At 36.2% G+C, this 26,432-nt stretch overlaps 2 protein-coding genes across 20 annotated transcripts in view; one reads left to right on the forward strand and one right to left on the reverse strand.

Annotated features, from left to right (window-relative positions):
• cadpsa (Ca2+-dependent activator protein for secretion a) overlaps nt 1–25,416 on the forward strand; it is a 246,296-nt gene extending 220,880 nt beyond the window's left edge. For all 17 annotated transcript variants that reach the window (XM_087273547.1, XM_087273529.1, XM_087273530.1 and 14 more), the window contains 2 exons: nt 18,395–18,499; nt 21,502–25,416. In XM_087273547.1, the coding sequence (XP_087129673.1) occupies nt 18,395–18,499; nt 21,502–21,669 (273 nt within the window). In that variant the 3' untranslated portion in view covers nt 21,670–25,416. The remainder of the gene's footprint in view (nt 1–18,394; nt 18,500–21,501) is intronic.
• The window catches only part of cep15 (centrosomal protein 15), a 76,143-nt gene that overhangs the window by 20,848 nt on the left and 28,863 nt on the right, over nt 1–26,432 (reverse strand). The window contains exons 6-7 of one of the 3 annotated variants that reach the window (XR_015502521.1): nt 21,472–21,607; nt 15,883–16,657 (exon numbers count right to left, since the gene is read on the reverse strand). The exons of 1 other annotated variant lie outside the window; for it this stretch is intronic. The gene's annotated coding sequence lies outside the window, so the exon portion shown is untranslated. Of the gene's footprint in view, nt 1–15,882; nt 16,658–21,471; nt 21,608–26,432 lie in introns of those variants that run through there. One more of the 3 variants, XM_087273702.1, reaches the window with a different exon arrangement.

Raw genomic sequence — 26,432 nt, forward strand, 5'->3', positions numbered from 1 at the left:
ATATTTAATCACCATTTTGTTTTGTTTGTTTTGTTTTCTTTCTATGAAATATTTAATCACTATTTTGTTTTGTTTTGTTTTTATGAAATATTTAATCACCATTTTTGTTTTTGTTTCATAAAAACATTAAATCACCATTTTGTTTCATTTTGTTTTTGTTTCTATAACATATTCAATCATATTTTTTGTTTTGTTTTTATAAAATATTTAATCAATATTTTGTTTTGTTTTTATGAAATATTTAATCACTATTTTGTTTTGTTTTTATGAAATATTTAATCACTATTTTGTTTTGTTTTTAGGAAATATTTAATCACTATTTTGTTTTGTTTTTATGAAATATTTAATCACTATTTTGTTTTGTTTTTAGGAAATATTAAAACAATATTTTGTTTTGTTTTTATGAAATATTTAATCAATATTTTGTTTAGTTTTTATGAAATATTTTAATCACTATTTTGTTTTGATTTGATGAAATATTTAATCACTATTTTGTTTTGTTTTTATGAAATATTTAATCACTATTTTGTTTTGTTTTTATGAAATATTTAATCACTATTTTGTTTTGTTTTTAGGAAATATTAAAACAATATTTTGTTTTGTTTTTATGAAATATTTAATCAATATTTTGTTTAGTTTTTATGAAATATTTTAATCACTATTTTGTTTTGATTTGATGAAATATTTAATCACTATTTTGTTTTGATTTGATGAAATATTTAATCAATATTTTGTTTAGTTTTTATGAAATATTTAATCACTATTTTGTTTTGATTTGATGAAATATTTAATCACTATTTTGTTTTAATTTGGTGAAATATTTAATCACCATTTGGTTATGTTTTTATGAAATATATCAATAGTACACTCTCAGTAATACCTTTTGAAAAGGTACACACTTGTACTTAAATGGTCTATATTGGTACCTCAGAAGTATATATTAGTACCTAAAACATTTAAGAGGTACACTTTTGTACATTTTATTGGTTCTACATGTTATGTAAACACTCTTTTTAGGTTTATATTGCACATCAATATTTTATTAAATATTTAATCACTATTTTGTTTTATTTCATTTTGTTTTTATGAAATATTTAATCACTGTTTTGTATAAAATATGTAATGTAACAAAAACACTTTTGTTCAGCAAGAATGCATTAGACTGATTGAAAATTAAATTAAAAGCATTTATACATATAATAAAAATACCCATTTCAAATAAAAGAAAATGTCGTAATTTAATTTAATTTATTAATTGTCTTAATATGTTACTACTCTTATTAATTATAGATTTTCCAGAAGTACCATTTCCATTTATATTCATAATACTTATATCTGCCTCATTTATGAGTATAAGTTTTAATTCGTCATTTAATGACATTTTAAACATGAGAGATCTTGTTACTTCTGCTTTTTAATTTTGAAATAAACATAAGTATTATTATTATTTTATATTTGTCTTATACATATGTAACATATGTACACTACACTTAAAGAGAAATGATTAGACAAACTTTTTGTTGTTGTTTATCAGTCTTGAAAAAAAAAAAGAGTAAATAATCGCACATGTCCTCTTAGGGATTCCATAAAAATAAATAAATAAACATACATATTGGATAACAACCAAAAATCAAACAATCAAAGTGTGAAGGATATATTGTTTTGTTCATTTTAGCTGATAGCCTGTCCGGGAATGAGGGGTGTTACAAGACAACTGCCCTATTTCCGGAGTAAATCTCCCGTTAAGGAGATCCAAACAGAAAGAACTCTCCAAACCTCAGGCTTATTGTGATAGAGGCTTAAAGAAAAGGGAAGAATGAGGGAAAACACTGAGCAGTTGAATGAGAAACACTGAAGGGGAAGGGCACACAATGGAGAACACCGTCTTAAGGGATGGCCACGACCATCATGTTGGTTATAATCCTTTTGTCGTGTCTGTAGACCAGTTTGTTAAGTGTGTGTTGTTGGAGAGGTATGTTTGCATTGTGTGGCTAAAGACTTGTGTTTATATTCAGAAAGAAAGCCAGAACAGAAGCTTCGATTTAGGATCAGCTTTCCTGTTCTGTTCGCTCAACATTGCGAACTCAGGACAAAATGATCTGGAAACCGCGCTCCAGTTCTGAAACGCTTTGTGAATATGGCTCCCTGTGTCTTATGTGAATGATTTAAGTAAGAATCCTGATCATGGTTCATTGTTTGCATTCATTTCACCAATGATCAGTAGTCTTACTATAAATATATATTTTTAGAGATTGTCCAATGAAATGGCTGCTTGAATCTGTTGCTCTATGCTCTTTTGTGCTGTTTTCTTCAGTGGTGGACAGTAACATGGTATTTTTAATTCACTACTGTGCTTAGAAATTATTAAGTACTTGAGTATTGTATTCAGTATTGAGTATTGTGATTCTAAAAGACAATATTGTAGTTTTTAGCCACATTTGATTGGTAAACTGACCAAACTTGTCAGTTAACCCGTTATTAAGTGCACAAATTGCAGTGAACAGTTATTTTTTTTAATTTGACTTATTCAGTTGCTTCTGTTCTTGAGTAAAAATCTCACTGATTCAAATGATCCATTCAGAGTGAGTCTCAAGTTAACAATTCACTAATGCAAATGATCAATTCCGAACAAGTCTGCAGTTAGCGACTCAAATGATTCAAATGATCCACCCAAATAGAGTTTGCCGTTAACCATTCACTTAATTTATAAACTGATTCAAACTGAGTCTGAAATGGGAGACCATTTCATGATTTTGCCAAGTACAATGTGATTCTGGATTAACATCTAAAGTATGTTGATCCTGAAACATCATTTTTGTTCAAAAAATCGTTAGCCTCAACTTAACATAAACAGGTAAATGTACACTGTAAAATGTTTCACTTGGTTAAAGTTCACCTGATGCCATGAAAATGTGAGTCAACTCAACTTAGAGAGACTCTTTGTTTCAATTTAAGAGGTTGAGTTTCACAATATATTTAACTAAAACTCAAGATCTTAAGTTGAAACGAATCTCTGTAAGTTTAGTTGACTCACATGTTCAAGGTAGTTGGTGAACTTGACCAATGTGAAACTTTTTACAGTGTATCCTTTAATTCTGATTGGCTGATAGGAATGTTGTTCCAGAATCAACATAGATGTTAATCCAGGAACATGTACTGGGTGAAATCAGGTTGAGATGTCTGTTGATAGTGAACGTGCTTATTATAATTAATTAATGCAGAATTTTAAAATTTATTATTAGAATAAAACTAAAATCTAAAAAATCTAAAATCTAAGCACATTAATGAAATCTTAGAAGTAGGTCTTATTTAAACATAATGTTATAATTACACAAAACAATGCCACTGTTGTGGCACATAATAAATTTACATTTTTTATTATGCCACTATGACTTATTTTTATATTGTATAATTATAATGGCCTATTTTCACTCAGAACGCTTTTAAGGCCATTTCCATTGTCAAAAGGTACCAAAAAGCGAACCGTATATCAAGGGTACCTAGCAGACAAAATGGTACCAAAAGGCAGAGCTAGATGTGCAGCTGAATGCTATTGGTTTACAGAGATGCATCACTAGCGTGTACACAAGCCAGGAGAATGAAAACAAAAGAAGCGTCATTATTACACACACAGTTGGGACATTACACCGTATTACTATATGCATATAATAACAAGCCATGGTCGAGCCGAGCTTAAACAAACCTTGTCATCACAAGAACAAAATCTGCCATCTCCTGTTGTTGTTTACAAGGCTGTTAAAAAGTGCGAGCAGTTTCACTTTCTCCAGAGAGCTTGCGATTACTCATCGCACTTACATTTGAAATAATTAATTTCTTGAGCTGATGATAATAACGTGTGCGTGATTATTAAAGTGCTTCTGACATCCGGTCCTTTCAGGAACGGACAAACACGAGTGTGAAGCATGAAAAAACAAAGGAGAAGCCGGAAAGAACAAAGGAGCAAATGATTATTTCAGCAACCTAAAACATGAACAAACTGTTGGTACCCTTTTGGCAGTGGAAATGCAAGCCTGATAAAGATGACCCATACCGACCCGTACCATACTGTATCGTACCACTCAGTGGAAACGGGCCATAATTGTCAGCACATATTTACACACATATTGTGTTTATTCAGTTTTAAAATATACTAAGCTATATGGTATATTTTGTTGTTTTCATTTATTTGCCTTTTTTTGGCAATATATTTATTAATTATTACATCTATGAATAAGAACATTTAACTTGTAATACAGAAGAACAAAAAAAAAATCTGGTACTATTGTACTTTGACTTTATACTTTTATTAGAGGGATATTTCATTGAGTTATCTGTAGTTCTACTCAAGTTTTTGATTTGTGTACCTCGTCCACCACTGGTTTTACTTGAATTTTGCAATGCCTCTTGGTGAATGAAAATAATCTGTGTTCGCTTGGAATGAAATTGTTGCTTATTTTTCCAAATGCATTGTGCATTTGCTTTCATTTACTCAAATGCAAACAAGATGAAAAAAATCCCATCTGCCTTGTCTTTCCTACCCTCTCATTCCATTCTCCATTTTCCTTTCTGGTTTTTCCACCTCCTTTCCTTCTCTCTCTCTCTCTCCCTCTCTCTCTGCCTGATCCGAAATGAAACTTATCCTTCCTGTCAAGTTGTTTTTGTCACATTATGCCAAGTGGCGTTATTCAGAGTCAAATAATCTTCCTTTGTACATCTACTAGCATGGCCCGTGTCCTCAGAGACTCAGCTCCTACATGCACTTACACACATCCATCCGTGCACACAAGCAGCCAACCAGCCCTCCGTCAACCCCAGATGGGCACGCATGGCACACATCTCCCCTCTCCACCCGCTGAAGTGCTCGGGCCTCCGTAGGCAGTTGAAAAAGACAACATGTGTGCATGCATACACACATCCACGCTCGCTCCATCTCGCACACACTGGTCCTCACTGTTATGCTAAACAGCCATTGAAATAGCAGCGCTCTTTATCACAGGCTCCAGGCAACCTGCTCAAATGTTTTCTTGTTACTTTGTCATTTCACTTGTTAAAGATGTCATAACATCCTCCACGATGAGTCATAACACCACGTGCTGTTGTTTTAAACCCGCTACATGCACCCTATTGAAAGAAAAAAACTGCACGCCATTCTGAATAAAACGTCATAGAACAGATTATAGTTTCGACGGAACTAATTAAATGGGTTTAAAAGAACAGCAGCAACCCCTTTTTTTACTTTTATTCATACTCGATCCGTATTTGCTGATTTTAAAAAGCACATTTGATTCGAGGAAGTTTTCAGATATATAAAAACATTATGTACTAGGATATTATGACTATTATACAATAGTATGAAACAACCATTCATCACTTAAAAAAAAAAAATCCTTTTTTGGCATTGATGGTTTTGTGAAGAAACTTTAACTTCTCTTAAACCTTTTCATTCTACGAAAGGAGCTTTAATTGATTCAAATCCTTTAAAGCTCTTCACAGTAAATACACTCTTAATGAGAAGGTGACATGCAAAAGTTTTGCAGCCTAAACAACAGTATAATCTACTGTAAAGAATAAAAACCTCAGATGCTCATGATGAGCTTTATTCAGTGTTAAACGTTACCAATATTAGTTTGAATACCCTTTTACCTGTGGTTTATTTGCATACTGAAAGCTGAAGCAGATAGTTTAAACCTTAAACACAAAATAACCAGCAAATGTAGTTTAAACATGAACGTTAGAAATGTGACTCACTACCAGCCAACAACATCAGTCACTCAGCATGTACCTTTAATAATGTTTATAAGGTTTATTATTTATTAATTAGGTTATAAACCTGTCCATTTTGTTGAGAGTGCAGTGCAGTATTGTGCGCTTTTGAATGTCTGTGGTATTTAAAGTCACTATGAAATCACACTTATTATTTTTATATGAGATATTGTAGTGAAATTATTAATCCATGCACTTGGTTATTTAATTTTTTTTTTTTAATAAAAAAAGCCTAACCACCATTTAAACCTACCTAAATTTTGTTGGCAGTGCCCAACATCCAACAATCCAGTCAATTTTCGAAGCGAGGATTTATGCGACTTACATTTTTTTCCTAATTTCAGAAACCATGTCACTTGAATATTTGTCACAATAAGGAAAAAAAGACAATCTGAACTCCAATGGGGTATAGGCACACAGACTTATAATTTCAGTCAGCCAGCCCCAGGGCTTTAGGTTAATTGTCATACCATACAAAATTGCCACGTTTAAGATCTGATTTCTTTAAATAAGCACATTTGATGCGAGGAAGTTTGCTGTTATAAATAAAAATGATGTACTATGCTATTTAATCATTCATTTTCTTTTTGGCTTAGTCCCTTTAATAATAAGGGGTCACCACAGCGGAATGAATTGCCAACTTATCTAGCATATGTTTTATGCAGTGGATGCCCTTCCAGCTGCAACCCAACTGGGAAACACCCACACACTCTTGCACACACACACACACACACACACACACACACACACACACACACACACAAATACACTGCAGCCAATTTAGCTTATTTAATTCACCTAAAGTGCATGTCTTTGGACTGTGGGGGAAACCGGAGCACTCGGAGGAAACCCACGCAAACAGGGGGAGAACATGCAAACTTTACACAGACATGCCAACTGACCCAGCTGGGGCTCAAACCAACGACCTTCTTGGTGTGAGGTGATTGTGCTCCCCACTGCGCCACCATGCTGCCTACCGTGATATTATGACTACTATACAGTAGTATAACCCAACCGATTTATGCCCCTCCTTACATTTTATCCTAATTTCAGAAGGCAAATCACTTGATAATTCATCAAAATAGGAAAAAAATAATAATCTTTAATAGTCGATCTGTGTGCATATACAATAGTATAAACCAACCAATTCATGCCCAGCCTTACATTTCATCCTAATTTTAGAAGGAATATCACTTGAAAATTCATCACAATAAGGAAAAAAGGATAATCTGAACTTCAATTTGGTATATGCACACAGACTTTTAATTTCAGTCAGCCAGCCCCAGGGCTTACGGTTAACTGTCATCCCATACAAAATCGCCACATTTAAGATCTGATTTCTTTAAAAAAAAAAAAAAAAAAACTGTGATCTTCACTGCCTGACTTTTACCATATAAAGAGGGTATCAGACCAAACAAGAAGCACTGCATTAAATTATATTTTTCCATGCCATGTTTTTAAAATATGGAAATTAATTTTACCCCAGTATTTTAAATAGAATTTCTGCGCTAACCTGCTGCTAATGACGGTGCCTACATTTTGTCTCTTTTTATGCTTAAGTCTATTTAACTGATTATTTTTTAATTACATTATAACATTGATGCTTTAAAAGGAACTTTATGAAGTTGAAAATAGTCACATAAAGCTTTCACTGGAAGTTCATCATTGGCTAAAAAAAAACACTAGCTGTGCATATACCCCATTTTATGCCGACTTTAAAGTCTGTATGAAACAGAAGTTGCAGAGACTTTTATTTCAGCATGCCGATGTACTTCAACTGCAAAGGAGTATTGAGTATGGGGTGGGGCTTTCAGTAAGATGGGCGTGGTTAAGAATATTGTGGCGGAAGCCGTCAAATTGACAGAGAAGGAATCGCCACTCCAATCGCAGAAACAAATGGTCAGACTTTGATTTTTTTCTTCAGTGGATTAACTTACACAGATTGTTTACCTGAAGAATAACAATATGTGCTAGCAAAATAAACATTGAAAATTTTCATTTGATATGGACTTCAAATGTCATGTCGCATTTGATACAGATTCTTTGTTAAGAAAAAAAATGTAAGACTTAAAAAAAGAAAAGGTTCTTTTAAGACGTCATCACGGGAAGATTCGAGGAGCCCAAAATGCTATTCTATGGCATCATAGTGAAAAAAAAAAAAAGAAACATATGTTTTAAAAGTGATATTTTTATCAAATTATTATTATTATTTTTTTTTTTTACTTTTTCATCGAATAGAATAGAGGCAAGTTAAGAGAGAAATGTATCAGGAGCAAAAAAAGGGCAAGGATTGAAAAAGGACCTCGAGTTGGTAATTGTATTCAGGTCCCCATGAGCACCTCAATACTGTGTATCAGATATGTGTATATGCAACACAGGCTCATTCTGAAAACATAACCCTATATACGTTTCTGGAGATTACGAATTATGTTGCTAGAAGTACGTATAGCTGTATTTTTTCTTTAAAACGAACGCTACGGGGCGGTATGACACTGTTACTTTTTGCATTTACCAGCTGACCGATTACCTCCGTATGGACTGCTTTCCTGCTGTTACTTGTTTGTCTAGTTAGCTCGCCATGTACATTAACAGACTTGAGGCACAGAGAGGAATTGACCATGACGACAGGGTTTGAGTCCGGTGAATACTGGTTCCAGAAAGAGGGTGAGACAAAAACAGAAGCCAAAAAAATAAAATAAATAACAGGGTGAGAATGTGGTAAAATCCAAAAACATGGGAAAAACAGACGAGGGCTTTTCTTTTTCTAAATTGCTTTTTATAACTGTCGGGTAGGTTTAGGAAAGTTATAGGCCATGTCAATTGGTGCTTTTGAAAATACTATTGGTTGGGTTTAGGAAAGGAAGAGGGTGGGTCAGTCGATCGATCGATCGATCAGTCAGTCATTTATACAGTCAAACAGTCAGTCGACAGCGGCCTCTGGTGGATTTATGCAAGAACAGCAGGCACGAATGGCACTTACAAAAGAAATTTGAGTCCTAAAAAAGCATACACAGTGATCTCTGGTGGATTTGCAAAAACAAAAACTGCAAAAAAACATAGCTCCTGCGACATATTTGGTGCACTCCAGAAATGTATATAGGGGTACGTTTTCAGAATGAGCCTGGGTTAAGTATATGTGTTATCCACATACTGTATCTAGCTCAGTGCTAAGTGTTATGCACTAGGCTACTGAAAACAACTTTTAAAGTGATAAAGTTAGCTAGGGTGTGAAATTGGTTAATATTTGGTGGTTTAGACAGACTAATCATTGGGAGTTAAATAAGCTTTAATTAGTTCTGAAATTAGATACTACCTAATAAAAATGCAGTGTTTTATATGGAGCACCAGACACTACAAGAGTGTTTTCGTCATCATTCATTATGTGTTGTTGTTTTTAGTATTGGATTGTGCTTGAATGGGTCAGAAATGCTTTCACTTGTTATTTTGGCTCTGGTCGTCAGAATATTGTTGACGGCCTCCTCCCCTTTTACTCTTTCATTTTTCGATTGTTTTAGTAATCCGCTTTGAAATGATCTGTTAGGTGGGTGTTGTATAATTGCTTGGTGGATCTTGGCTGCTTGTCATATTGAAGTATATGTGGCCCACGCTAAGCTTGGGTTAATTGGGGTCAAGGATGCTGATTTCTCACAGACAGAGATGGCACACTGGCCAGAATAAGAAGATTATGCTTGCTGTTTGACGTATTCCAAATATGGCTGTTTTCATAATGCCATTTCATAATGCCACCATACGGGTGCAAGTATTAAAAATGAAAACAAAGAGAAATAGAGAAAACTTCAATCTTGTGATGTGAATAAGTCAAGGGAGGGTAAAATTATACTAGTAATTAGTAATAATTGTGAAGAGGCTTATTGATGATTATTTTATTAATTATTTATTATTGATTTATAAGATATGAATGTATAAAATGCAGTTTCAGTTTCTAAGAGTTTCAGTTTCTCATTTTGAATGTTCAATTAATACTAGGATTTCTAGTTAAATATATTTAGAAATAGTATCCCGTTTTTGGAAGAACAATTTATTAATTATTGCTTGTTGAGTTTATAAGATATATGGATGATGGAATTTTAAATGTTTTTGTCTGTTTGAAAATTTGTCAAGTAAGTATTAAGTAATTAATAGTAACTTTTTTAAATGGGTAGAAAAAAATATCAATTATTATATGTTGATTCGTAATTTATTTGAATTTTTTATATATATATTTCATTGTCAATTTGAAAACTATTTATTTTTATTTTTTTAACGAATTTTTTTATTGAGAAGGAAAAAAAAATATCGTCTGCATTTAAAGATTAACACATTTTACTAGAGTTTTAAGAATGCCAGATTCCAGATAGAAGCTGCCTAAAAGTCCAATCATTCGTCTAGTGGAGGGATAAAGTTTAAGTTGAGTACAGAGCAACAGAAAAAGGGCTAGAAAGGGAGGAGGGAGAAAATTAATTTATTTCACTCCGCCAGGCTGCCAGTTCTTGAAAGAACAGCTGAGTAGAGCAGGATTAAGGCAGCTGTGCTTAACGTGAGGGCTCATCTGTTAGATTGGGGCGGAGCGCAGAGATCATTGATTAAAAAAGCCATCTCCAAATCCAGCGCTCCACTGATACCACAGTCCTACCCCGGCTCTCCAGCGTATGTATGCGTGTCTGAGTGCCGGCAGAGCGTTTTAGCTACACGGCAGATTACACACGTCAATTATACACTTAATCTGCTTCTGGAGGAGATTGCAGCCTTCCCTCATTGATTGATTTGAAGTATTCCCGTTGACCTTGGCAGTTATCAGATTGTCGAGATTGCACTTTATGGTGAACAATAATACGGTTTAATCGTACCACTGCTGGATACTGTGAAGAACAAGTAGGGGTTGGAGATGGGGTTGGTTTAGACTGAGCTGCCGCTGCATTTCACAGACCTGCAATACCACTTCACTGTCTGTGGACACTTAACCACTTTGCAGGTCAATTTGACTCAAGTGAACAGTTTAATTAACTTTAACGCGCATATAATGATATGCTGTGCATTCTGTGGCCTATAAGAAACCATTTTAATAATAACTGAAGATTTATTTTATGACATTTTTGGATTTGATGTTTTTTAGTTTTGAATAGTTTTTTTGTATCGGGTGACATAGTGGCACAGTAGGTTTCCATGTGGAGTTTGCATGTTCCCCCTGCGTTTGCGTGGGTTTCCTCTGGGTGCTCCGGTTTCCCCCACAGTCCAAAGGCATGCGGTACAGGTGAATTGGGTAGGCTAAATTGTCCGTAGTGTATGAGTGTGTGTGTAATTGAGTGTGTGTGTGGATGTTTCCCAGGGAAGGGTTGCGGCTGGAAGGGCATCTGCAGTGTAAAAAACGTGCTGGATAAGTTGGTGGTTCATTCCGCTGTGGCGACCCCAAATTAATAAAGGGACTAAGCCAACAAAAAAATGAATGAATAAATGAGTTTTATGTATCAAGAAAACTTAAAAACTTAAATTCTCTAAAAAAAAAAAGAGAAGACACGCTTTCTTATGTTAATCTTAACATTTAACGCAATGTGTGCTTTGAAAATATCTTAATTATGAAATCCAGAAAAACAACAACCAAAAAATGTGTTTTTTATTTATGTATATTTAATTCAAGCCTCTGATTGCATTTAGATAATCTTGCGATATGGGAGGCGGATATACACTTATTGTTTTTCTCCCCAGTTAATCCTTTTATTTTAGAGGTAAACCCATTGAAAAAGGAGCTTTAGATGAATAATCTGAATGCGAGTAGGTCAGTATATAAAAAAAGACTAAAAGGAACCCAACAGGTCCTTTCACAGATACTGTTCAAAACATGTAAAAGGGGTTTGGCTCTTACAGAATGCCGGGCAGATGTGAGCGGTTCAGGTTTCTGATAATTACGGAGGTCGAGGTGCTTTCTCTGTTGCTTACTGTGAACCATGGCTAATTTAAATAAACCCGTAGGAACAACACTAACGACTAGAGATTTTAGCAAAGTAAACGTACAGCAGCAGAAGTGTATTCGAGCTCCTGGATCTATTAGCCGCCTATTGGCTCTCTCTCCGTCTCTCGCTCTCCCTGTGACATATAAGTGAGGTATGGTGGCATTTGTTTGATTAACTTGTCTGACAAAAGTGACATCTGCTAGTGGGTTCATGTATACGAGAGGCTCAGCGCGGGTCCGCCTTTGTACATCTGTCAGCACAGAGGAAGGGGAAAAGGGTGAAAAGAAACAAATTGGTCCCAAAAAGCAGCCCATTCACCTTCTGCGCTCCCCCCTCCGCCCCCCTCCCACCCCTTAGCCATTCAGGTGCACTGCGGGGCTCTCAAGTGCTCGCTGGTTTATTCCATTTCGTTCCCCCCATTGAAGCCGAACCCCACAAGTGTTATGCTCCTCATTCCTGCTCGGCTCAATCCTCCCCTAAGCGTTCCTTTGTGAGGAGAATGGCTCACTTTGCCCTGGGACCAAACTCTCTCTCTCTCCTGTTCCTTTTTTATCCCTCACCCCTTTTTCTTCATTGTGTGTTTACTCAATGACACGATCACAGGCTGTAATTCCCGCCGTTTAGTTCATTTCGACGAGCCCCTTCTTTTGGAGCTTGTTTTTCTAAAGAAGGGCCCTGTTTGGACACTGGACAGGGTTTCAAACAGAAATGCGTTCTCTTTTCACAATTATATGTTTTGATTGAGAGATTCGCGCAAAAATTACAGCACATTCCATTGAGTGGGAATTGCTTCATTTGCACGCACACACAAGCATAAGACAACAACAACAACGTTATAAACACTTAAGTGTAACAGAGCTTGCACAGAAACAGTAAGGGCTTGTTCCACTTAAGGATCCGTTGAGGCGTGCAAATCCCGAGCAGGGTTCTCTTTGTATCCGCAGCACAATCGTGAGCAGTTTGAAGCCCTTTTGCTTGCTGAGCCTGAAACTTTATTTTCAATCCCGCCATTCAGAAGCACCTATTTCTAGAGAGAAAGAGCGCTAACGCAGCAGTGTGTCGGAGGACTACGTTTAGGGTCGTGTATTTCCTACACAACGTTTTTTCTACAAGGCCGTGGGGTCCCGCAGCGGAGAGATAGTGAGCGCCGGGAGGCGTGGGGTCACCGGTGTGAGTTACCATGGTAATTGAGTTCAGTCATCAATGGACCTCCTCTCAGGAGGGATGAGGCGAACAATAACGGGCCGGTGGCGGCCGTGAACAGCAAGCAGGTAGGATTACCCTACGCTTTTGTCCTAAGTGCATAATGTCTTGTAGTCAGATTTAAAGACTCCTCAGCCCCTGGGGCCTCCCTCTCTGTCCCGGCAAGGTGCCCAATTCAGTCGCCTGGCCGGTGAGATGGACGAGTGCCCTACGACCCGCTGGCCTGAGAGAGATGGCTCTATTAAACACAAACAAAGACGCAAAGAGTACCAGGAGAAAGGTTGAATGTTCGATTTTCGTGTTTTTTGTTTGAGGTATTTTCTTGCTTTTTGATTCCCAGAGTGCGGAGAGGACAAGGGGGAGGCACCTCTCAGAGTCGCTTTCGTTCTGTTTTCATCTCCACCAGCCTGTCTCTTTGCATTAACATCAGCGCTAGCAACCATCATCATTCCATCCCTACTGCTAATTGCAGACACAGCTGGGTCCCAGCAGGAGCGCTTCTCAAACAGCCTAGGCCTCCGAGAGCAGGCCGAGCGGCGCACACACACATTTACAGAGCCACTACCACCAGCAAGGGCAGAAAGAGGCAGAGTCACAGGTTGCTTGTAATCCCCCCATTACCCCCCACCGAGCTCCCCGGCCCCTCCTCGGCATTCCTGCTTTTGTAAGAGTGTGTTTTTTTCTAATCCGAGCTCGGCCCTTACCAGCTCTTTCCTCACATAGGAGCCCCTAGCCTTCAGGTGCTTCAGGATTCGATAAAAGCGAGTCGTGAGTGTGTGTGTGTGTGTGTGTGTGTGTGTGTGTGTGTCTGCGACGGGGGTGGATGGATGTGCAACCTTACACTGAATTCTGTTTGTTGCCCCCCTGCTAGGCGCTATGGCTTCCTGTAACATGTCAAAGACTAGAGTGTGAACGCAAGCTTAGGAGCGCGGCTTGTGCATGTGCATGGTGTGGCAGGGGGCAGGAGGTCGCTCAGCCTTTCAGCACTCCCCACTAGAGGTGTGGGGGCCCTGCAGATGTTCATGTGTGTTGTATCGGTAACCATAACGTACGCGTCCAACACACACACACGCATACACGCAGTCCTCACGCGTTCCAATATCAGATGGAACTCGTTAGATGATCACAGATTTTTTTTCTCTCCCATATCCGCTTCTTTCATTATGCATGCAGAGTTATGATACTCCTGTTTTGGCTAGCAGCTATTGCCAGCTTCCCGCTGCTCAATATCCAAAAAGTGCCACAGTACATAATACGCTCTCAGAGAGTCTTCTGTTTCTCTGCTGACAGCAGAACAATGTCCCACTGCCAGCACTGTTCATTTCACAACCAAGACCACAGAGGACACGGTCCTATTGGACGAGTCCCTCATGAGTTTCAAATTATCGATGTATTGGAAAATACTTATGTGTTGGACTAATGTGTTGTTTCATTTTTCATCTGATTTGGTTCCCATAATAGAGACTATGAGGTAGAATACATATTAAACAGTGTTGATTTTTATGTTGATGTTGTCATTAAGTGAATTGGTAATAAGTTTAAAGGGATAGTACATTCAAAATTGTAAATTCTTCAATCACTGCATGTCATTCCAAGCTAACTGTGAAACAAAGAAGATATTTGGATAAATCGTTTATCTATAACTACTACACAGATCTAAAACTCACTCATATCTGGTTCATGGCACTAATTTAAACCCCTGGTTCTACATTGACTTGTTCTGAGTAGGATTTGAACTTCGATTTCTGGCATAGGTGGAAGTCCACCTTGTTAGCATTGCTAGTGCACCTCTTAAGATCAGAAGAGTGAGGTTTACCTGCACAGCCTCTACTAGCATGTCTCCATTACACTGACCCCATAAACCTCAATAATGCTTGTCACGCCACTGAGCGGGATTTTAATCTGTGATTCTGGCTTAGTAAATTTGGCCACTATTGGTAAATTTTTGGACACTAAAAACTGCTGTGACCATCTGCAGTTTATCCACACAGCTACCTTCCAGCTGATCTCGGTTACATGTACAATGATTTGTACTTCAATTGTATACAGCTAGCTCTCTGCATCTCCCACATGGTCGCCCACTGAAGCTAAGCATGGCTTCGCCCAGTCAGTCCTTGGATGTGAGACCACATGGGAAAGCTTGGTTGCATTAGTGAGACCAGCAAGGGGTGCTCAACCTGCGGTCTGTGTGGATCCTAACCCCCTAGAATATTGATCAGAACTCTATACTGCTCAGTGAATGCCATCTTTTAGAAGAGATGTTAAACTGAGGTCCTGACTCTCTGTGGTTGTTAAAAAATCTCAGAATGTCCTTTGAAAAAGAGTAGGGGTTTAACCCTGGCACCCTAACTAAATTTGCCCACTGGCCTTTGTCCATCATGGCCTCCTAACCATCCCCATATCATAATTGGCTTCAACACTTTATATCCTCTCCACCAATCAACTGGTGTGTGGTGTGCAGTTTGGCACAAATATGGCTGCCGTCGTGTCATCCAGGTGGATGCTGCACAGTGGTGGTGATTGAGGAGATTCCCCCCTATGTGTAAAGTGTTTTGAGTGTCAAGAAAAACACTTTATAAATGTAATAAATTATTATTAGAAAAAAAAAACAGTTTTCATTCTTTAACAGATTTAAAAACATTCTTCTTACATGCTCAACAAAAGATTCAAAGACTGGTTTAGAAACTCTTGAAGTTGAGAAAATGATATCAGAATTTTGATTTGTGGGTTAACTATTTGCTTAAAATTCTAAAGGATGAAGAGGTCACACTATTATAGGAGCAAATGTAGGAGATGGAGAGCGAGCATGAGAGAAAGCCTGAGTGTGAGATAGAGCAGTTGCTCCAGGTCTGGCCTCCCTGTGGGGGTCCATCGCAGCCCGGCTGCCCGATCTTTCACAGGCACAGAGAACCAGCCCTCACAGAGCAACACCAAGCTCTGATTCACTGCACTAACCTCAGCCGCTTAGTTTGAATATTAAACAACCATTCATTTATTGAAAACAGAACTCCTTAATGGTGTAATTTAAACACCAGTAGACTGAACTCAAGTCCCTTTCAGCATGTTAAACTGGTGGAATCAATGAATTAATGGACACTTTTTTAGAGTGCAGCAGAAGCATAGCTATGGTTTAACTATGGTTAAACAAAAAGTTGTATTAGAATCATGTCCAAATTTGGTCCTTCCTATAGTCTTGTTTATTTCGCTGATAGTCCTCAACTCTGTACTGTCAAGTGTGCTGCAGTTACTCAAGCCACAACTCCAGCTCACGTCTCTGGCTCGATTTGCTCAGCTCCTAAACCGTTGAGACTCAGTCAGCTCACATTACCATCACACCAGCTCGATCATAACTAATCAATTAGACCTCAAACGAGATCCTCCCCGCGGTCCAACATCTGCAGCCCAAAAGCCAAGTGCACTGGCTATTTAGGAGGTGCTTTGAGTTCAGCGAGTTTCACCGAGTAGAAACAGAGAGCAAAACGAAGAGAGAGCCTTGTTAAAAAAAAAAAAAAAGACCCTGAGCCACAGTTACACCAGCGAGCTGATTGTGACTGTGGTAAAGACAACATGTCCGCTGGGAATGATGGATGTTTCTCCCTCAATGTGACAGAAAGCACCAGGGTTTGAAGCGCAGGCTGAGGGCAGGATTGTGGCTGGTTTAACATGGGCAACTTCTCTTGTGATCAGTATCCAAAAGCAGCGCAGGAGACAGATGAAGATCCCGAACTGACAATTAGCAGTTTCTGGGTGGAGACAGAGAGGATCAAAACTGTGACAGAAGGACTTCTTTTAAGGGACCTGTTTTATCTATAACATTTCCCTGTAATGTCATCAATGGCTCTTAAAGCTCACTTCAACCTATTGTACATTTTAGCAATCGATGAGTGAAAGGAGTGCACTTGATGTTAAATTTTTAAAGAGGAAACCCACTATCGTCAGCATCAACACTTCCCATTAACTTTATATGGGCGACGTCAGGCGTTCCCGAACTGCATTGTGGATCCGTCGGCACCGCTTCAGAGACGTTGCTTGCAGCAGAAGTTGGGACTAGCTCGACTTTTCAAGTGCCGACGGAAGCGTCAGCCAATCAGATCGCTGTATCAAATACACCAGCAAGACAGTGGCCTATTGCTGACTGAATTTCATTGGCTGACGCTGCTATGACGATCGCTTTAGCCCCAACTTCAGACACGCCTTCAGTCAAGCGTTGACGCTGAAGTCCCATATGGGTCAAAAGCAAGATGTCCCATTTTGGTGAATGGATTAAATAATATGTCCAGAAGTGATTTATACACAGGAACCAAAGTAAATCCAAGTTTGTAATTGTTTATGTGGTTTACAAGGATCAATTAAATAATGAAATGGTATTGGTGGTGGTTTGCAAGGACATGTGTTGTGTCCTCGTAATTAAAACTGCCTAAAAATCAGTTAACGTGGTCTTTTAACACTGAAATTTTGTTAGGTTCTCAGTGAATGTTGGTTTTAGGGTTGTAGGGGTGGGCTTTATAAAACGTATTATGTCTATGGAGATACATTGCTGACATTGTGGGGACCAAATGTGCCATGCAAGTATAGCGATATCGTTTCATTTCGCTGTGACAACCCCTGATTAACAAAGGGACTAAGCCAAAAAGAAAACGAATGAATGGATTTTATTTCACCACAATGTTAGTTCTTGCTAGTCCAGCCTAAAAAAAATTAAAGCATCTAAGACTAGCCTGGAACATAATAATATTGTTAAATGGCAACCATTTACGGGCAGCTAGCTTTCTGGAACTCTCACATGGTCGCCCACTGAAGCTAAGCAGGGCTGTGCCTGGGCATTACCTGGATGGAAGACCACATGGGAAAGCTAGGTTGGTAATGGAGGTGGTGTTGGTGAGACCAGCAGTCTGTGTGGGTCCTCATGCCCCAGTATAGTGAAGGGGACTCTATACTGTTTAATGAGTCCCATCGTAATGCCCCAGTATAGTGAAGGGGACTCTAGTCTGTTTAATAAGTCCCGTCTTTCGGATGAGACATTAAAGTCGGATAGATAATTTAAAATTGGATAAAATTGTGTGGTGTGGTCTGGCACTGCTGCCTCCAGCTGGATGCTGCACACTGGTGGTGCATGACGAGATTCCCCCAAAAATGTGCAAAGCTATGAGTGTCCAAAAGAGCGCTATAAAAATGTAATTATTATTCTTATTATAAAAAAGGAACGATTTTCCACATAGATGGCTTTTTTGTCTTTGATCCATACGTACACAAACAGTCAAGAAGAGTAAAATAGTCAATTTAGAGTTGTAGTAAATCAGGTTAAGGATTATTTTTAGATCTTGTACTAAATCAATGCTCATTTGCTCATCATTGTGATTTAAATCTACTGTATACAGTGCTTGTGTGTTTGTGTTGTGTTTCTGTAGATACGTGTTTGTGTGTGGCAGCATTTTTCTGTGTGTCTGTGTTTGCTGGAGAATCATGTATTTGTGTTTCAGCAATGGTACACCAGCACAATGAACCTCCTGGGCACGTGGTTGACAGACCGCATGGACCTGCAACTTCACGTCTATCAGCTGAAAATCCTCATCAGAGTTGTGAAGGTAAAAACTACACTGTCACTGACCACTGAAACGAGGAACTGAAATAACTTCAGATATAGATTCAAAAATGTCTGCGGGAAGTAATTGTTACAGTATTTGCACCAAAGGTACTTGAAACAACTGTTATAAAATTCAGAGCTGGATCAGCTGAATGAAGGCAGTTTTTTTTCTTTCTCCAGTCTCTGCTTGTGCTCAGTTTTTTTTTTTCTTTCAGCGAGATCAGCAGGATTTCCTAGTATGGCTTTACACATTTATTTCTGTGCATTTGTATAGTATGTGTGTGTGTGGATGTATGTCACGATTTTCTTGATGGACAAATTGAAGGGTAAAACTGAAATCTGGTGTAATAGATTAGGTTTACTGACTACTGTTTTTTTTTTCGAATTTATTTATTATATTTATTTATCATATCAGAATATCAACTGTTACATTAAAAATGGCATTTTTCATAAATAAGTAACAGAACAATCTTGTATTTTTAAATCCCATTACCAAAATTCATATATGTTCTAAAATGTTATTAAAACTTGCATGTGTGTGATTATTATCTTTAGGAATTAAAATAATAATACAATTAATAAACTAGGTTAGCATGTTGGAGATTAATCCTAAATTAAGCTATTACTTAATTATTTTATTCACTACTGGTCTAAATGTTGCTCTTTTATATTAATAAAGTTATGGGTAAATACAATACCTTACGGGTAAATAAGTCATCTAGATTGTGTTACTGATTTCGAATAACAAGATGAAATCATTGTAATCTGTAACACAATCTTATTTTAGTTACTGTACCCTGACTACTTTTGAACTACTTTTAGATAACTTCTATCTAACTTGCTTGTTAATTTGATAATCTTACACTGTAAAAACCCAACAGTCAACTTTATCAAATGAAATTAGTGTAGTTAACTCAAAATTGACTGAAAGTTAATTCTGCTTATTTGAAAAGAGTTTTGAACTCCGTGTTGAAGGTAATAAGTTAATTAACCTCATTATGTAACCTCGTTACTTCAACTTAAATGGAGTAAGTTCACAGTACTCATTTAGATTAGTTGTTGTTTTTTAAACTCAACTGGTTTGTTGCAATCGGTTTCCTTAAACGGTTTAAGTTGCCTTAATTTATTGGGTTTTACAGTACTCAGTTAGTTTGAGTTATCTTCATTTATTTGGTTTTACTGTGCTCTAATTACTTCATTTACTCAAATGGATTAAGGTCACAATACTCTTTAGGATTAGTTTTTTACTTGAATGTTTTGTTGCAATTGGTTTCTTCAAACGGTTTGAGTTACCTTAACTTTTTGGGTTTCACAGTGCAGGAATAATTTGTTCCTTAATTCCATTGTTCACAAATGAGTTAGCATAATAATTATATGTTCATTCTATACTGTGATTAAGCTATGAAATGTTTTTTTTTTTTTTTTTGAAATTAGAAAGATGAAAGGAAGAATCAAGAACCATTTAAAAAAATTTACTGCCATTGTGTGAATAATTTGTAATCACATAATTTATCCATTAATGTTTCTTTAGCAACAAATCAGCATATCTGAGTGATGTCCCTAAACTTTTTAAAAGATTATATCCTTTTCTTGAAGTTTGAAAAAAAAAAAAAAAAAACAGAGACCATTTAAAAATTATTTGGATTTTCTGGATTTATTAGAAATAAAATTTGAGTAAAGTTTATTTTATTCTGTATAAAATACTGTTATTAGATGCTGGGTTGTTTCAAGCCATCTTTTGTCAGATAGTGACATATTGATATTAATAAATGTCAAATATGGACCCAAATGTTGGGTTAAATTTGTAATTAAAAAATTGTCTACATGTCACGAGGAGTTGGCTTGAAACAGCCTAATCCGAAAGCTTTTGATTTAGTAAAAGGTAATTGGTGGATTTACCTTGTTTCAGCCTTATGTACACCCACAGCTAGAATGCAGAAATCTGGGCTTACCCAACAAAAACCTCATGATTTTGTTTTTCGCTTGTACATAAACTTATTTTTTCACACTTAAACTAGCTATTGGTTGTAAATCTCATGTAAACAAAATCCCACTTTCAGGCTGATATTGCTCATAGACATCCAACAATATGAAACAGATACTATACTTTCTTTTGAAACTATAATAACAATAGTGTTTTGAAAGAAATAAAAACAGAAAAATGTATTCTCTTGAAGTTGTTTCAGAATAAATGCTCTCTATATGATACAGCATTTTGAATTTCATTCGTTGACATTCATAGATTTTTATCTATTTTACTTATTACATTTTCCCTATTTTAAATGTTGCTTTTGGTATCATGAATTGAATATCATACAATGCCATTTTTATTATCAGCATTTACATTACCCCGGGTTAAAATGTTCATTCCTGAACAATGACAACATCAGTCGCAGAAATCAGATTCTTGATGTTATCAATTAAATTTCAACTATTTTGTAGTATTTTCCCTAGTTTACTGCTAAATGCTGTTAAAATTCAGTTGATATTAGAAATACAATTCTTACTACACTGAAAAAAAAAACATGGGATTTACTAAATTTTTTCAAGGTAGGTTGTTGCTAACAATTTATTTGGGCTGAATTTAAACAAATAAATTAAGTTGAACAAAATTGTATTTGTTTGTGTAAATTTAGCTCCTATACTGTAAATAGTTTGCAACAAAAGTCCAGTTTCACAAAAAAGTATCAGCCAATACCAATTATTGGACAATAAATCTGTGCAACTCTACTCATAATTAATTTTAATTAATCAAAAGTATTCAAAATATTATCATTTAGAGCATTTTAAAAATATATATTTTTAGAAAATGACAGTTGGTCAGTGTTCATTTGTTGTGAACATTTTTTTTCCACCAAATATTGCTTTCTTAACTCTTCTGAAATTAAAACATTGGGATTGTGTTTTAATAAAAGAATGTCATGACTATTATTACTGTTATAAGTAATGAAAGGAAAATTGAGCTAGATGTACCTAAATCCACAATTCTCCTTGTTTACACAGAAAAAGTATCGTGATTTCCGACTGCAAGGCGTATTAGACTCAACTCTGAACAGCAAGATGTACGAGACTGTGAGAAACAGGCTGATTCTAGAAGAGGCCACAGCATCTGTGAGAGAAGGAGGGATGCAGGGGATATCAATGAAAGATAGTGATGAAGAAGACGACTAGATCCTGCTGGAGACACTTCAGTCACAGCCACGGTTATCGTGGCCTAAAATAATGCATGTACACCACTGTCCATCACTCGTACAGGTCTGGATGTTGATAAAGTCATGTTTGATGACAGACAAGAGACCAATTTCAATTGAAGTGACACAACAATTTATTAATCTCCATTTAGATGATGAAAACAACATATTAATCTAAATTTAAATTACTTTTCAAAAACATTCTGGGTTGTTTCAAGCCACATTTGGGTCAATTTTTGACATATTGATATTAATAAATGTGATCCTCGACCTCAAAACCAGTCTAAGGCTGCAGTCACACTGCACATTTCTTTACATAGACTTCCATTCATACGCATGCGAATGCGACACACCAGAAACGCAAACTCATGCAACACGTTTGGCAGTTCGCTGTTGCAGTTCAAGCTTGGTGAACTCTGACCTGCGAAATAGCATCACGTGACAACTTGAGCCCAATCTAAGATCAAAACATGACCTCTCTGTACAGAAATGTAAAATATGGACCAATCGCTTGTATTTTGTCTCATTGTCTTTTTTAATCCCATCCATTTTTACATTTTGCAAGCTCAAACTCTAGTGTTCTGCAACATCACACTGTAAAAAATGCTGTGTTCCACACAACTCATTCAAGTTTTTCCAACACAAATTAAGTTAACTTAATCATTTTAAGTGTATTAAGTGTGGTTTATTCATAAACTAATTTCGAGAGGATCACGTGCTTATAATCAACACGGCTGGCTCCTTGTTAGCTCCGTAATCAGCCCTATTAGATGATTACGGAAGCATTATAAATAACCTGAGTTTTCCACTCCAGTTATCTTCGTCTTGAAGCTCCCCCCTTCCACCCCTACATCCTCCCACTTTTTCTGATCGGGCGACACGGTGGCCCAGTGGCTAGCACTGTTGCCTCACAGCAAGAACACCGCTAGTCCAACCCATCGGGCTGGTTGGTGTTTCTGTATGGAGTTTGCATGTTCTCCCCGTGTTCGCGTGGGTTTTCCCCGGGTTCCCCGGTTTCCTCCCACCGTCCAAAAACATAAACCATAGCAATCGACTAAAACAAATTATCACCCAATACAACCTGAGTTTACACTTCTCACGGTGACCAGCAGGGGAGTTCTCGAGACCTACCTGACCTCGAATTCCCCTCTCGCCCTTCTAACGGGAGGGAGCCCCGGGCTCGAGGATATTACGAGCTCAGGGCTCTCTCCCGGGACAGCATGCCAAATACGCTTTATTGATTATCAGCTAAGTGTGAACTCTTGAAACATAAAACAATTAAGTTGTGCCACAAATACTTAAACATTGTTATTTCAACTCATTTTGAATAAGTAGTTTAAACAAGCAGCAATTATTACTTTTTAATTGTTAATTATTAATTTTTTTGAGTATGTTGCATGGGTACACTCAAAAAATAACTCATTGGATGAACTCAATTTAATTGAGAGCAGGATTTCCATCCAATAAATTTGTTTAGCACAAACTAAAAAACTATTTACACAATTAAATGCAATTGAGTTGGTCCAACATGATTTTATCAAATAAAAGTTTAAATACATTTGTATTGTTATTTAACTTAAACTCAAAGGTCTTAAACTCAAAAGTCTGATTATAGCATGTGTGTTTATTATGTGTCGCACATTTTGAAGTCTCTTATCCTAAATGAATTATAAGAGCCATTTTAAGCAGATTTCATGAGTTACATACACAGACTGAAATCAGAACTAATTTTAGGACAGATATTGATCGTTGAGCAAAGCAACAAAGCATTTTAGCTAATTAAGCTAAGCTGTATATCTATTAACTTAAAACACCTCAGATTACTTTTATTGTCAATATTTCCCTCTCTTAATTCAATCCCACGCAGAACATGCTGAAAACTACAACTCCCCTTATCAGTAAAAAGCGATTCGTTGAAAAAAGTGACTAAACTGATTGCCTGAAACTGATTGAAGTTATTAAGTAAATAAACTATGTGCATAATTTTAACAAAAATCAAGTTAAGTCAACTTAACATTTGTAGGCTACAACTGAAATACTTACATTGCTTAAGTCAAGTCATTTTTAAGGCATAGGGTTTACTCACTTTTTAAGTAATTGCTTTTAACAGTGCACAGTAAAAACAATTATTTTAAAAAATAAAGTAGACCCATTGTCTTAAAAATGACAAGTTGATTTTACTTAAAAAAATGAGTTAAACCATTGACTTGACTTAACTTTTCTAAGTAAAATCAACATGTCGTTTTTAAGGATATGGGTTTACGAAGTTTTTTAAGTAATTGTTTTTTACAGCGTAGTGAGACCAACACAATTTCTTTATGCTGTCCCAACACAAAGTCCAATAATTATTTTGTTTCAGCTCATTTTACACAGGTAGTTTGAACAAGCAGCAGTATTTTTTTTGTGTATATTTGTGGGAATATAAAAAAATGCATTGTTTGAGTCAGAATTATCGTTTTTTTATTTCATGACAAAAATAATTTGAAAATTAAATAAGGATCAAGTTGAAGACATTTCCTACCAATAATCTATTAAAACATAAGGTTTTATTAGTAATACACTGTTAAGTTAACTCAACCCTTTTTAACAAATTTATGTAAATTGAACATAAAAAAATTAAGTTGTCCCAATGAAATCCCAAGAATTGTGTTGTTTCATATATATATATATAGTGTATGCATTTTCTCTATTTTTAGATTCCAGATTTAGAAAATTAAAGTTGCTTTAGAAATATGTAATAGTCCAATTATAAAAATATTGTCCACTTCTAACAAACCAAACAGCTTTTGGACAACGTATATATTTCAATTTCCAAAAAAAAAAAAGTGACACTTATGACTGGTTTTGTGATCCATGGACACAAATGCCAAATATTGCTATTGACCTAACTACAAAAATTGTCCATATTTGATCCACAGTTGGATTAAAGCAACCTGTTGCAGTTTTTTGAGATAAAAAAAATATATATAAGAAAGCAAATTGTCTGAAATTCATTCCTAAGTGTTTCTAAGCAATATGGAGTATCATTCGTAAACAATGTTGTGTGAGATGGATATGGAAAAATGCTTGTCGTGTCCCCGTTCAATGCAAATCCGTTTGCCGCTTCTTCAACGTATTGTAAATACAGTAATGGTACATAACTGTGCATAGACTTGTTTCTTTTTTTGGAGTGTAGGCTAACTGATATGATTGTATTAACTTGTTCAGATGTTTATATATTCATCTCGACAAAATGTCTAATATCCACAATCTGTTTTACACCTTTTTTTAACAAGTTAGGTAAGGTGATCTGTTCGTAGCTGTATTTTAGAGAGGCAATATAGCTTATTTGTGATATACTTAAACTGACGTCAATAATTTTTTTTATGTTTTTAAGCCATGCGTTATTTTAAAATATAAAAAATATATTTATTCTGTATTTGGGGGGTGGGGGGAATGACGATAAAGCTTTCTTTTGTATTCGTTTTGTTTCAACAAAGCATTTACGAACCTTCTGTCTGGATTGACTCTAAACGCTTACAGGTTTTCATCATTGCCACTGTTGTTTTTGTGTATATAGTGCTTTATATCCCCCTCTGTGCAGTAGCTGCATGTCTCAATTGTCAGAAATCTTATCCGAAAGCTTTTGATTTTGTGGAAAGTAACTGGTGGATTCATCTCGCTTCGGCCTTATGTACACCCACAGCTGGAATGCAGAAATCTGGGCTTATAAAAATAAAAAATAAAACCATTACTTTGTTTTTTGCTTGTACATAAAGGTCAGACCAAGGCTTTTCACACTCAAACTAGCTGTTGGTTGTGGAAGTCTAACGTAAAGCTCATTGAATTCTACTTTCAAGCTCATATTGCTCTTAATTTGAGATCTAATAATAAGAAATAGATAGCTAATTATTCAGTGTCATCTGTGATACTAATATTTTGGTGGTTTCGCATTTTATACCGTCTTTGGTGATTCATGACAGTGTTTTGAAAGAAATTTAAACCTCTTTCTCGTTCTGTCAATTTCAACAAGTTGTTTCAGAATAACTGGTGTTTGTATGACATGACATTTTGAATTTTATTCATTCACAGAATGTTATTGATTCATTATGTTTTTAATGGCTCAAATATTAATTTTTGGTATCTAAAAATTAATTTCATCTATATTGCATTTCTGGTATCAGCAATTATAATTACACTAGTAAAAACATTCATTTCTGAACAGTGATGCCATCACTTGCAGAAATATGATACGGGACATCATGATAGGGGCGTAGATTTAGCATGGATGGAGGGGACATGTCCCCACCAATATCCATCAACTATTTAAATTTCCTCACTAATAATTTTATACACAACACATTGTGCTGTCATTATTAACCTAGACAAGCAGAGTAGGTTCAATCACATTCTCTCCATGAGTGGCACCGCTTCCCAAACACATGAACATTATGCAACATGTATTGTATACACCAGTCCCCACCAATGTCAAGTGCAAACCTATGCCCTTGCATCATAATTTAAGTTTCAGCTAGTTCATTGTATTTTCCCTAGTTTACTGTTACCACAGGTTGCAGTTAAATTTCAGTTGTTGATACCAAGAATATATTTCTTACAAGTTTAAATTCACAAAAATACATTTCTTAATAGTGAAAACCTTTATCATATCAATTCAAAAATAGTTGGTCAATGGCCAGCTATATCGGTACTATAATACAGTTTTTCTCAGTGGCTTTGGTGCATTTCTCACAACACTATTTACAT

The sequence above is a fragment of the Danio rerio genome, chromosome 11 (assembly GCF_052040795.2).
Source record: "Danio rerio strain M-AB ecotype USA chromosome 11, GRCz13ab, whole genome shotgun sequence".
In the NCBI taxonomy this organism is placed as follows: domain Eukaryota; kingdom Metazoa; phylum Chordata; class Actinopteri; order Cypriniformes; family Danionidae; genus Danio; species Danio rerio.